Raw genomic sequence first — 14370 nt, 5'->3', positions numbered from 1 at the left:
GAACAACGGCCGTTGTATTGAAATAATGGCAGTTATTTACTGTTATATGGCGGCCATCCACTCAATTTCAACATTGTGTGAACAGATCCTTTCTGTGTTTTTAATCCACTCCTGGTTTTGGTTGCAATACTGACTGAAATATACGTAGTGTGAGCACAGCCTAAGGCTGGGTTCACACTATGTATAGTTGAGGCTGTATTTGTGAGGCTGTATAGCAACCAAAACCAGGAGTGGATTGAAAACACAGAAAGGCTGTGTTCACATAATGTTGTAATTGAGTGGATGGCTGTCATTTAATGGCAAATTTTTGCTGTTATTTTAAAACAACGGCTGTTATATTGAAATGATGGCAGTTATTTACCGTTATATGACGGCCATCCACTCAATTTCAACATTGTGTGAACAGAGCCTTTCTGTGTTTTCAATCCACTCTTGGTTTTGGTTGCTATGAGGACCTGACTTGAGGACCAAATACTGCCTGAAGTATACAGTGTGTGAACCCAGCCTAAAGCTGTAACTTTCATTTTCCCATCTTCGAAGGTGTTTTAGGCCTTTGTGTGATGACCAGGCCTCATTTAAAGTGGCTCAGCTGATTTGGGTTCACATTAAGACTGGTCCAAAAAAAAACGATCACTTGGTTTTACGCTGCACTCAGGCCTTATTTTTATACAGGGAAGCTCCAGTCATGAAATGGCAGCGTACTGTAATAAAGTGGCCATTCTATGCACATGTCAGGCCAGTTCTTCAACCACAGCTACTTGTGCATGAAGCTTAAATGTTCTTCTGGTTTTCTTCAAATAAAGGAAATTACTGCTGTGGGCAGGTGAGGTGACTGTGGCTATTGCATACTTTATAGGGTGCAAGTCGTGCCGCTGAAGATGCAGAACGTGAGAGAAGAGAGCGAGAAGAGCGCCTGAGACACACAAGGAATCCTGCTGCCCGAGGCTTACCCTCTACTGCTTCAGGGAGACTAAGAGGGACGCAGGAAGTTACGCCACCCACTCCACTCACACCAACCTCCCACACAGGTATGTTAGGACTATATTTCCTTATGGATTATTTTGTTTGTAAAATGTGTTGAAAGTTATTCGTTTACCCAAGAAAGAGACTGAGGAGACCCTATATGGCAAACATCCCGCTGTGACAGGAACTGTCCAAAGCAGTAGAGGTTTTCCAAGGGGATTTGCCACTGCTCTGTACAGGTCCTGGTGTGGACAGAGGTGGCAGCAGAGAGCGATGCATCAGACTGCGAATATATACTAATACTGGTTTTTTTTTGTTTTTCCTTTTCAGTGCACCATCGTAAATAACTTTGGGGTCCTATTAGACACACAGATATCTGACAGATTTTTGAAGCCATAGCCAGCACAACAAACAGAGAACAGGTCATACAATAAAGACTGAGATTTATCCTTTTTTCAAATCCATTCCTGGCTTGGGCTTCAAAAATCTGTCAGATATTTGTTTGTGTAAAAGGACCCTCACTATTCAGCTGCCACTCACACAAAGATTAGTCTGTCAGGTGGACTGCCCTCGGTGGGGAGAGCAGTTACACGTCGGCTTTAAAGAGTGGACCGAGGGAGAGAATCCTTGAAGAACAGCACACAGGCTAGATAAGCTGAGAAGATACAAGGCAGTCTGCAGATGACAATCATATAGATTGAGTACAAGTATAAAGAAAAAAAAAAGTTCATACTGCGCACACTGTAGAGGCAGAAGCTAGAATTTTAGTGTAAACAGCTAACACTTAACCGTTAATGACCAACATCAGTGAACAGGAAGATGTGCATGTTAGCAGGCTTTCCTTCCCTATTGTTAATAATGATCATTTAACTGCTGCAATCAGTAGTGATCATTTCACTTAGGAGGATCATTAGTCATAGAAAGGCGTCTTTCACTAACTGGTACTGCTGTATTGTGACTGCAGGGGGAACAATTGGTTTGCCTGGCAGCCAGATGGCTGCTTAAGGGCCCTATTCCACCGGACGATTATCGTTTGCATAATCGTTAACGATTAACGATCTCAAATGACTGCTATTGCGAAAGACCTGAAAACGTTCACTCATTTCCATGGAACGATAATCGTTACTTATGATCGTAATTGCGTAATTATTCAATGCAAACGATTTGCGAGCGTCTTGTGAACAAGCAACGATAAAAATAGGTCCAGGTCTTATAAAGCGATCAACGATTTCTCGTTCGGTTGTTAATCGTTAACTGCATTTCAACTGAACGATTATCGTTTAGATTCGGACGATTTAACGATAATCTGAACGATAATCGTCCGGTGGAATAGGGCCCTAAGGCTTCCATGCTGGACGTGGAGCGATCTCACCAGTCTCATGATTTTTTTTTTCACATATAATAAGTCATCAAAAAGTACCATCTTTATCAACGTTGTACCACAAAAGTACAAAATGTGGTACCATCTTTATCAACGTTGTACCACAAAAGTACAAAATGTGGTGCAACAAACAGCCCAGAAAAAAATTTAAAGCTTATGGAGGTTAGAATACAATGATTTTTAGCATGGAGAGGTAATAAAAATAAATAAATAAAAAGTTTTACATTACCTCTCCATGCTTCTGGTGTTCTCTTTGCTTGCCCACGCTCCAACTGCAGCAGCTGAAGCTTCTACACTGGTCTGTAAAGTGACAGGCTGCTCAGCCAATCACTGGCTGTGGCGGTCCCATCCCAGCCACTGACCAGCCTGTCACTTTACAGACCAGTGGAGACTCTTCAGCTGCTGCAGTTGGAGCGTGGGCAAGCAAAGAGAACACTGGAAGCATGGAGAGGTAATGCAAAACTTTTTTATTTTTTATTTTATTACTTCTCCATGCTAAAAATCATTGTATAAAGCCTTTGGCTGCATTACTTTGCACATACACATCAGCAAACTGGCAGAATGAGATGCCTACAAATATGTGCCAATAGAGGCACAGGCCCCATACACTAATTGACTACATTTGGGCCATTTCTTGAACTTGTACATGAATTTAATTGGGATCAAAAGCACAACACACTTTGCTTTTAAATCCAAGTTAATTCATGTATAAATTCAAGAAATGGCCCAAACATATTCATTAGATCAGCATCCTGTTTTCCTGTTTGCAGATGTGCAGGGTATTCACAGCTTGATGCGAGTCGAGCCTTTGAATTTACTCATGTCCCGCTTGTACATAGAAACTGGTACAGTACTCCTCCATGTGGCTGCTTCTGCTGTGGTTGTTGCATAATTTTGCAGGGATTTATTGAATTGAGAAGCAGCTGGAGTACTCAGTGAAGCTCATTTGTTCATTCCTTATCAAAATCTTTTAAATTGTCTTGATTTTAACAGCCAACACCTCCCCCAGACCTGTGTCCGGTATGGAGCGTGAACGGAAAGTGAGTATGAGACTGCATCGTGGTGCTCCTGTTAATGTCTCTTCATCTGACCTAACTGGTCGACAAGATACCTCTCGCATGTCAACTTCACAGGTATGAGTTAAACTGCTAAGGCTCATGGGTATAAAGGAACACAAGTCGCTTTTTGCTTCTGAGCTTGCTAGCTGTAAAGGGTGTGATTCATACCTTCATCTCCGCAATGCTGTCTGTCTGAATTGCTGAAGGTTAAGGGAGATCTACCCTGTTTGGGTGGTTCTCCTTTAATTGTGCAATGCTTGCATTTAGAGTTTTTATTTTGCTTCCATTACTATGATGATCCACCTGTGGGGTTCTTGGAAGCTGCTGTCCTGGTCTTTTTATTTTATTATTTGGAAATACCAGCAGAATGAGGCTCTCCACAGGGCTATCATCGTAGAATCTCTATCACTAGCTTATGTTTGTGGTGACTCCGCTTTTCATTAGGGCACTGCCACCCATTCCATTGTGCACTATCCATCCAACCAAGTCTGATGAAATCTTGCTTCTAAAACGACCACACCTAATGTAACGCCAGTTTAGGGTGACTTTTGTAAATTTCTAGGTCTGTCAGAGATGGTTACTGTTTAAATATTTTTTTTATTTTAATATTATGAGTTAGCTCCACTTTCCAGGATTTAAAGGTGTCATAAATGAGGTCTCCTGGAATTTGGGCTTGTTCACAGTGCAATCATGGAAGTGAGCTAGTGATTTTATTTGTTTCCAGTAACTAACCCCCAAAATATATACCGTGGGGGGCAGTACACGCTATATACAAACTGATGCTTTTTGCTAATTAGAATCTTACCTCTTAAAGGTCCTTTAAATGGGGCTGTGATTGTATGAACTGATCAGTGGCCAGTGCAGTCAGGCCTTACAATAAAATAAGTTAAGATATTAAGTTGACATTTAAAAAAAAAAAAATGGCAGCACATCCCTTTTTGTATATAGGACATGTGTTGCTAACAATGTAAAGTGGCTTATATAGAGAGTTGCACAATGATGTCAACAAAATGCTCACAGTTGTTAGATTTTTAAAGTAGACAAGCACCAATCATTTCTGAATCGGCTATCGGCGCTCTGCCCATGTGAAAGAATTAGCCGTTGTCTTTGTGGCAGGTGCCCTATTAAAGTTTTCCCTCTCCCTTTTGTTCAGATCGGTTTCTTATGTTGGGGTATTGGGCTATTTTATTTTCTTCTCTCTCCTCCTCTAAAGGGGTGTTTCCCCCAAACACTGTTTACCACATATCCACAAGATCGCACTGATCAGCACTAATTTGTGGCCACGGATGATCCAGGATCTAATGTAAAATGGCCCTAACAATCCCATAGACAGCGAATGGAGTGGCCATTGTTCAGGTACACTACCTCTTTGTTTACGCAGGGGATTTGCAGACCACCATTCTCATGATTGGTTGGACCCAATCACACAAGATCACCTATCATGTGGATGGTAGGTAATTGGTAGTGGGGAAAAAACCCTTTTAAAGATTATAATTTTACCTTTAAAGGGAATCGTTTACATCGAAGTGCCATATAAGCCAAGGATTGCAGCTTTTTCATATATTGAATTTGAATTTTTTTTTTTTTTTGGCCAGTGCCGCTGTAAAGAAAAGAGCATTTTAAAGTGCCAAGTAGGCATGTCAGTCACTGGTTTGCTCTTCTCTGTAACTCCCCATGATAATAAAAGGCACTTATTTCTTTATTGTTATGGCTGCCAAAAGATTCATACAGTAGGCACCTATGCAATATATTCAGCAGGTGCAATGTGTTGATTGGCTTAATCGGTGTTAGACGTGAAAGATTCCCTTTAAAAAAAATAATAAAATTCCAGCTTTTGTGTGCCCTTGTTAAAATCTACACTTGCAAAGAGGACCCTAACTGGCATGAGAAAATGGGGGTCAGATAGTGCCAGGGTAGTGTAGGTCAGATTATCTAAAGTCCCTTAGTTATCTAAACTGCTGGCATCATCCAGTTATTTGCAGGGGAGCTTTAACACGGTGCCTGGATTCTCACATGTTTGATCCTAAAGCTGAAGATCTTATTGGATTGCTTCTGTGAACATTGTTGAACGCATGAAAAGTGCAGCTTTTATGCATGAATATGGCGTGATCACTATGGATGCAGAAACTGCTTTGGACATGCCTAGATGGTCCACCATGTGTCTAGATGAGTATTGGTTTTAATGGTGGTCGATGACGAAATTGAGAAGATTAGAAGAGATGGCATTTCTCAGTGGGATCTGGCACGGGCCTGCTTACTACATGCTTGCATCCCTAGTGAACACACATAAGCAGGTTAGGCAGATTAAGGCCAGGCTTTAGTGTGGTTATAGGGCAGTCTCTAACCACACATACATAAGCTGATTTGGAGCATTAGTATAAATTTTGAATGTCTCATGAGAAGTTCCATTTATGGAAAGTAAATGGAGTTTCCTGGGAGATCCTCACTTTCTCAGCCACTGCTTCACACTTCCTTCTGGCTGGCGCTTTATGGGTGTATGCTTAACCACAAAGCAAATGTGCATCTTAAGCACAATAAGATACTGGGTTGTTGGACAGTGACAAGCAGCTGTCTTTTCCCCACCTCAGAATAGCATTCCATTCGAACATCATGGCAAGTAGCTGCTCGCCCCAGTCTCGGGTTGAAGGCAACACTGGGTGAGTGTTGTTTTAGAAAGAATCCCTATGAATTACAGCCATCTTGCCATAACATCACATACACAGTTCAGCTACTGTACATGTGTGTTAATAAATAGCTGTAGAGTTTGCCTATGGAGCATTGTGTTGTATGTTTTGATTGTTAATATCAAGCTTTTATGCGAAAGAAAAAAAAATATAGATATAATTGAACATTTTTTTTAATGGTTTCATTTTTAATTGTACAATGCTGTGATCTATAGTTTAAAAGTATACTGTTCTGGTGCAAGCTGGTGGCCAAACCTTAGTAAAAGGCCCCGAATTTAGCATTGATAAAAAATAAAACAACACTCCAGCAAGTATGAAATGGGCAAGGTGCTTTATTCCTTCAGATGTGAGCGTTTCTCATAGAACCTTATCAATGTCTTCATGTGGAGAGATTCTGTGATAGAAATGAAACATTGCCTTGCCGCCTTCACATTTGATGGAATAAATGCACCTTGTTGATCAGATTTTAGACTTGCTGAAGGGCTGCAGTGAAATTAGTTTTGTTTTTGTTTGTTTTTTTGTTTTTTTACTCCTTACCTTTTTAAAGTGGATATTCTGGCCGTTTATCCACAGGGGATACAGGTTCTTTTACATAGCCCAATAAGGGACAGTGCAAGGACGCAAACAAGTGAGATTGGCCCTTGTGTGCTGTGCCTCTACAAGCCACCCAAATAATTGCTGCAATTGTGCGACCATAAACATTAGTTGTTGTTGGCCTCACATCCTTCGTTTACATAGAGATGTACGGCTGTAACAATGGATTTTACTGACGATCCAATCAGCCAATGTGGGGGTGCTCTCATGTTTGCCGTCTGATTTCTGGCTGACAGGAAGCTCAGACCAGCTCTCAAGATCTCTATGTGTGAAATCCTTTTTTTTTATTTTTATTTTTTTTATACATTTTTAACTCACTCTATTTTCTTGGTTTGTGTTCACTCTGAATCATTTATGGCAAAAAAAAAAAAAAAAAAGAGAAAAAGTTTAATGCATCCTATGAGTACCTACATATATACATCCTGTGCCTGTTTGGAAGGGCCTGAAACACTCCCCATTGCTGCCGAGTTAATAATCATGGTCCTGGGAGGCTGCAAGGATGCCTAGACCTTAGGACAGTTTAGGAGGTGGGTGGAGACATTGAGTAGTGATGGAGAGAGGGAGGAGCAGTGATGAAACAGTGATGGGCTCTCTCCTCATCTGAACCACCCAACTTTGTAAGGTAAATGATGGGGAGCGGTGGTCAGCATTCTAAACGGGCATAGGAAAGCCTTACAAGTCCACATACAGTACCTCAAATTGTATTCATAGTTAGGTGGATAAACACTGTAGAACTGGACATAGAAAGTTAAAACTGTATACAGATAAATAAAAATCATCTTGAGCCCTAATAAGACCCGTGTGCTTTGCCCTAGATAATCGTGGCTAGATCCCTCCAGGCAGCAGGTGTAATGCATTTATATCAGCTAAAGTAACAAAGTGCTTGTACAGAGCAATAAACTGACAGATCGCCGCATATATCTGCTTCCTCAGGGGTCCCAATAAAACATATTGAGTAGTTGTTAAGCACTTATTGATTTAGTGCACATTGCTGTTCTGACACCGGCATAGATCTCCATGCATGCTTATAAAATAGGCAAAAAGCCTGCACCATATACTTCTGGAAAAAAACATAGCCAGTGGAAGTGGATCTATAATACTATCACTATTTAATTTATAATCAATGATACAGCAACATCCTTGTCATTCATAGGATACAATAAAATGGCGCATGTACAATTTACTAGGTTTTTGGACTTTTAAGTGAGATGCCTGCTACAATCACAGCGATACAAGGAGACTGAACAGTGCCAGCTGCTACTACTACAAGATATACTTCTCCTGTGATACTGTACAGCAGGCCAATATCCTAGGGGATAACGAGAAATAAAACCATCTCAAAAATACCACCATGCTGCACCCATATTTCTAACAGTGCAGGTACATACACCTTAAAGAAGAAGTTCGGCAATTTTTTTTTTTTATTTAAGTAGTAGTGTTATACAAGTTATACAAATCACCAATATACACTTACTACAGGAAAGGCTTATAAAGTGCTTTTTTCCCTGCACTTACTACTGCATCAAGGCCTAACTTCCTGGATAAAATGGTGATGTCATGCCCCGACTCCAGAGCTGTGCGGGCTTTGGCTGCAGGAGAGGGTGATGGCAGGGGGACACTGAGGGACACAGGGCACTGGAGGGACACTGAGCATCCCTCTGCCATCATCCTGATTGCCAGAGACAAAGTCTCTGCTGTATGCACCTCCCCTCTTCTCCTGGTGTCTATCTTGCTGACTTTGATAGGTGTGGAGTAAATATCACATTTACGTTACAAAAATCAATTTGTGTGCCATGGTTTTCATATCCTGCAATTATGCTATCCTCACAAGGTCTTAAACGCTTTAAAAGGTAATATTGCTGGCTGGGTCAGTTCTGCCATCCCAGAAGCCTACCTGCCTAGGATCTTGGCATACACCCCCCCCCCCCCCTTTAGGTTATTGTTCACCCTACCCGGGCTAGAGAGACACCCTGAGCAGGCTGCCTTCAGGTCTGCAGGGCTTCCACCTGGGTGTCAGTAACCACATTTAAAACCTTTACCAGGGTTATACCATGGCTTCCTCTGATGCCAGCCTGGGCTGAAAAGTGCCTCAGGCCACCATGCACTAGCCAGTTGAATGGTGATTTCTCTTTTTAAATTCTTGCGGACTGCTTTTGGATGTCAGTGGTGCCGTGTCCCTCTGTACAAGCCATGCAGAAGTTGCATTTTTTCACTTTCTGTGAAATTCCTATTGTTGAATCTGTTGGGCAACACTACCCCCACCCTCTGGTTTGCTTTGAACCCAGGGTCTTGTTTTGTTGTTAGGGTTCCACAAGTCGAACTCTTGACCCTGTTGTTTTTCCTTTTTGTGTTGGCCTCTCTGATGATCTTATCCAAACTAATTACCGTAGTGTGGGCAGGGCCTGTGCCCGTGGTGCTTTGTCCTCCAAATAGGAATAGATTTTACAGTAAAAAAAAGCAAATTTTTTGCGGTTTAGTTAGTTTTTATTAATACATTTTTGTGAAATATACAACTTTTTGTTTCATGTTTTTAAGAGGTCAAAAACTATTCTGGCCATAGGTATGTCCAAATAACTTTGGACATTTCGGCTGTGGCAGGACCAATTATGTTAGTATATTTTGTAGTTTAGGTAATTTTTTACTTCAAAAATGGGAAAATGAGGTATATTTAATAATGGGGTATTTTTTATACTAAAACTCTTTAATATTTTCTTTATTTACACTTTTAGTCCTCCTACGGAGCTTTAAAGGAGAAGTCCGACCAAATGTATTTTTAATATTTTACTAAAAAGTTAGACAAATTCTTATATACATTATGGGAAATGCACATATACTGCTGTTTCCTTTTAGTAGATCAGGCAGGTTTCAGATTCTGTAAAAAACTGTGATGTCACAAATCAGTTGTAATTCCTATGGAGTGTCCAGCACACTATATTTAGAAGTCTATAGAACTGTATTTTATATGCAACTGTATGTAATGTATCACAGGGATGCAGGGCATAGAGGGACCAGGCTCACACCAAGAGAGAGGGAGATAGATGGCACCAGGCAGGGAGGGAGAGAAGTGTCTGTACATCTAGCTACCTCCCCCTTCCCTGCCTGCACGGTGTGTGTGGGACACATAAAGTACTACTCCTCCCATCCTCTGCTCATAGTATGAGCAGATGATGGGGGAGTAGCACTAAACCGATGACCATAACCACACCACATACATTCCTCCATCCAACACCCGCCCCTCATACTATGAGCAGATGATGGGAGGAGTAGTACTATGTGTATGTGTTCCACACACCGAGCAGGGAGGAAGGGAGGGGTAGTTTGATGTACGGGCACCTCACTTCCTCCCTGCTTGGTGCCATCTATCTCCCTCTCTTGTGGTGTGAGCCTGGTCCCTCTCTGCCCTGTGTCCCTGTCATACATTACATACAGTTGCATATACAATACAGTTCCATAGACTTCTACATATAGTGCACCCCCTGCTGGACACTCCATAGGAATTACAACTGATTCGTGACATTACAGTTTTTTACAGAATCTGAACCCTGTCTGATCTACTAAATTAAGGGAAATGGCACTATACGTGCATTTTTCAAAATGAATGTACATTAGGAATTAGTCTAACTTTCCTTATGCAATATCAAATTAAAATGTTTTGGCCGGAGTAGTCCTTTTAATATAATGTAATATTAACCCACTACCTGCAGCAGAGTTTGCAGTCATGGCATGCCTGGAGGCCTTCACTAGGCTCCCAGCTGCCCTTCATAATTAGGTAATGAAAGGTGCTTTTTCCTCTATCTAAAAAAATCAGACGCCTTGATCAGTGTTTTTACCTTTTTTAATCCTGAGGTAGTTCTGGGGAAAAATAAAGAATATTTTGTGAGGCAGCTGGAGTTTTGGCGTCACCCTTGAACTTAGTCATTTGGTAACAGGCATGTCTCTAGAAGCCATCTTGTATCTTGTCATCAGCTAATCCATAAGAAATCTCCTGTGATACTCAATCTTCCTATTCATACAAGTGTCTTTCTCCGCAGTGTACTAGTTCATTGTTACTTTGTTACAACAGTGAAGATAATTTTAACTTTCTTCCTTTGCAGATCCCCAGTCGGGTGGCTTCCAGTGGTTTCCCTTCAACTGTACACCGATGAACACATTCCCCCATGGAAGGGTGGTTAAGTGCATGGCTAATCTTTCAATGGTTCACTAGCAAAAAAATAAAATAAAATAAAAATAAAAAAATGAAATATGAAAAAGGCACAACCACAGCAACAAAACCCAGAATTAAAGGCAACCAAATCCAGATGGAGCTTTACATGCTTTTTACAAAGATGGCGTTGTGAACAACGAGACCAGCTAGCCAAGTGATGCTTTGGGAAAAAGATGTGATGCCCTTTAGGACTTTTGCTCACCCGTGCAGAGGTAGACTTTTAAGCGCCAAATACAGCAGTGAAATGCCATTTTATTTTACTTTTTTTTTTTTCAGGGGTCCTTTTTCTTCTTTACATGGTTTTGTATGTATTCTTGTTAATAACAACTTTCCATGAATAAATGTGCCAGATCTTGTCTGTCTTGCCTCCACAATGACAGTGATGTAGCTTGAGAGCGTGCAGAGGTTCGCTGGCCATGATTTTACTGGTAAGAAGACATACTAGTACATACAGGCTTCGTGTACAACTCCTTTTTAATAAATTTATTTAATTTTATTTTTCATGTTATTTTAGTTTTTCACATTTTTGTTTTTACTGGGGTTAATAAAGCATTCCTAGATAAAGGGGGTTTTAGGAAGTAAAGTTCTTGAAGCACTGGCGATCACGTTATGGAAACCTGTTCTGTGAAATCCCTTCCAGTTTTCTGGGAGGGTTTTTTTTCTTTTCTTTTTGTCCCCCCACATTTTCCACCTCCCTTACCCCACTCTCATTAATTTTAGGTTATAAAACATGGCAATCCTGATGCCTTTGACTTCATATCATAAAAAAAGAAAAAAAAGACACGCCACACACTTCCATTTTGTAGCATCGCCGTACGGGAGTGCGGTATTAGAGCGTTTAGATCTCACCGTTTTGAGCCTCAAGTTATCACTGTAGCAAGTAAACCGTGAAAGCCACTAAGTGTACGTAGAGGTAACTCTTTGAAATTGTTAATCTTTGTCCTTCTATATTAGGCAGCACAGGCCCTTGTTAGAGGTGTAAATTCATAGGACTGGCTACCCAGATTTGGGTCGTGCAATATTGACGAATGTCTAAATTTTGTGAGGGATAGGGGTGGTGATAGGGGGGGAGGGGGTAGGACGGACGGGTTTCCAATGTTTGATGTGGTCTTCAGCTGTGTTTTTAAAGATTAAATCTCTTTATTCAGTAGGCTTCACATTACTTTTTATGGTACAGAATGCAGTCTGTTAGATGGCTAATTACAATAGGTAAGGCTTTGTGTTATTGTTGTAAGAATGTTTATTACCAAGTATTTCTAAAGTGTGAGGATCGTCATGGAAGGAGTCGTCTGTGTATGCTAGTTAACATGTAATATTTCCGCATGTCCCATGTGCTCTGTATAATTCTTCACGACGTGCTTTTTCTCTGTAAATATCTGTGAATGTCCTGTTAACTAACCAACTTTTCTAACCACTGTACACAAGGTCTTTACATACTGTTTGAAAGCATAGTAAATTACAACCGAGGGGAGCGACCATTCCCTCATTTGCCATAATGACAGAATGTTTTCCTGGGATCTTAAGAAATCCTGTTCATTGATACTTATTGCTGAGAAAACAATTTGTATCACTACTGTATTTGTGTACTTTACAAAGTGTGTAAATAATAAATTCGTAACTTCTACAATTCTGTTTCATACCCTTTTTTTGGGGGGGGGGGGGGAGAGATTTTGTGTTGGAGCTATTAAAGGGAATGTGTCACAAAGAAAAAAAAAATTGGAAAGTGTTAAAATTACATTTGTTGTTTTTGGTTAATTTATATATGTTATTTATATTCTTTACATGTAAGGAAATATGAAAAATTAATGATCTAATTTTTCATATTTCCCACTGATGGCCCCTGGGGGGAGCTCCAGCAGGTAAAAAGTAACCTGAAATACAGCTGCTGAAAAGAGGCAGTCTCTGCTTTACTGCTGTGACATCATCACCTCCCCCCTCTTTTCACAGAACAAAGAGGGGAAAGGAGCAGTGCCATTTTGTCTGTATAGCAGTACAGATACTGATAGAAGTGTGTCCCCAGCCAACTTAATACACCTCAGCTCTGCTCCAGATGATTTGAAAATCTGGATACAGTCCTGCAAAACTTCACCCAGGACTGTATCCCACTTATCCAGACATGCAGAGCAGAACTCAAATGCAGCCAGCTGACAAGCCGACGGCCATGCGAAGCGAAGCACTTCACTACTACCATTAATTTGCTCCTCCCTGATGTACACTCAGACAGGCAGCTCATACACGCACACCCATACGGGGAGATCTAACGCGCACACCCATACGGGGAGATCTAACGCGCACACCCATACGGGGAGATCTAACGCGCACACCCATACGGGGAGATCTAACGCGCACACCCATACGGGGAGATCTAACGCGCACACCCATACGGGGAGATCTAACGCGCACACCCATACGGGGAGATCTAACGCGCACACCCATACGGGGAGATCTAACGCGCACACCCATACGGGGAGATCTAACGCGCACACCCATACGGGGAGATCTAACGCGCACACCCATACGGGGAGATCTAACGCGCACACCCATACGGGGAGATCTAACGCGCACACCCATACGGGGAGATCTAACGCGCACACCCATACGGGGAGATCTAACGCGCACACCCATACGGGGAGATCTAACGCGCACACCCATACGGGGAGATCTAACGCGCACACCCATACGGGGAGATCTAACGCGCACACCCATACGGGGAGATCTAACGCGCACACCCATACGGGGAGATCTAACGCGCACACCCATACGGGGAGATCTAACGCGCACACCCATACGGGGAGATCTAACGCGCACACCCATACGGGGAGATCTAACGCGCACACCCATACGGGGAGATCTAACGCGCACACCCATACGGGGAGATCTAACGCGCACACCCATACGGGGAGATCTAACGCGCACACCCATACGGGGAGATCTAACGCGCACACCCATACGGGGAGATCTAACGCGCACACCCATACGGGGAGATCTAACGCGCACACCCATACGGGGAGATCTAACGCGCACACCCATACGGGGAGATCTAACGCGCACACCCATACGGGGAGATCTAACGCGCACACCCATACGGGGAGATCTAACGCGCACACCCATACGGGGAGATCTAACGCGCACACCCATACGGGGAGATCTAACGCGCACACCCATACGGGGAGATCTAACGCGCACACCCATACGGGGAGATCTAACGCGCACACCCATACGGGGAGATCTAACGCGCACACCCATACGGGGAGATCTAACGCGCACACCCATACGGGGAGATCTAACGCGCACACCCATACGGGGAGATCTAACGCGCACACCCATACGGGGAGATCTAACGCGCACACCCATACGGGGAGATCTAACGCGCACACCCATACGGGGAGATCTAACGCGCACACCCATACGGGGAGATCTAACGCGCACACCCATACGGGGAGATCTAACGCGCACACCCATACGGGGAGATCTAACGCGCACACC

General features: G+C 42.4%; 1 protein-coding gene across 5 annotated transcripts in view; it reads left to right on the top strand.

The window, feature by feature from the left end:
- Window positions 1–12511, top strand: part of CSNK1D (casein kinase 1 delta) — a 40406-nt gene extending 27895 nt beyond the window's left edge. For 2 of the 5 annotated variants that reach the window (XM_069953537.1, XM_069953533.1), the window contains exons 7-9: window positions 857–1028; window positions 3338–3477; window positions 10775–12511. In XM_069953537.1, coding sequence (XP_069809638.1) covers window positions 857–1028; window positions 3338–3477; window positions 10775–10825 — 363 coding nt within the window. In that variant the 3' untranslated portion in view covers window positions 10826–12511. Of the gene's footprint in view, window positions 1–856; window positions 1029–3337; window positions 3478–5990; window positions 6060–10774 lie in introns of all 5 variants that reach the window. The other 3 variants (XM_069953536.1, XM_069953534.1, XM_069953535.1) reach the window with 3 other exon arrangements.
- The last annotated feature ends 1859 nt before the right edge of the window (window positions 12512–14370 follow it).

This window comes from Dendropsophus ebraccatus, chromosome 14 (genome assembly GCF_027789765.1).
Source record: "Dendropsophus ebraccatus isolate aDenEbr1 chromosome 14, aDenEbr1.pat, whole genome shotgun sequence".
Lineage (NCBI taxonomy): Eukaryota > Metazoa > Chordata > Amphibia > Anura > Hylidae > Dendropsophus > Dendropsophus ebraccatus.
This window is presented reverse-complemented; position numbering and strand designations above follow the sequence as displayed.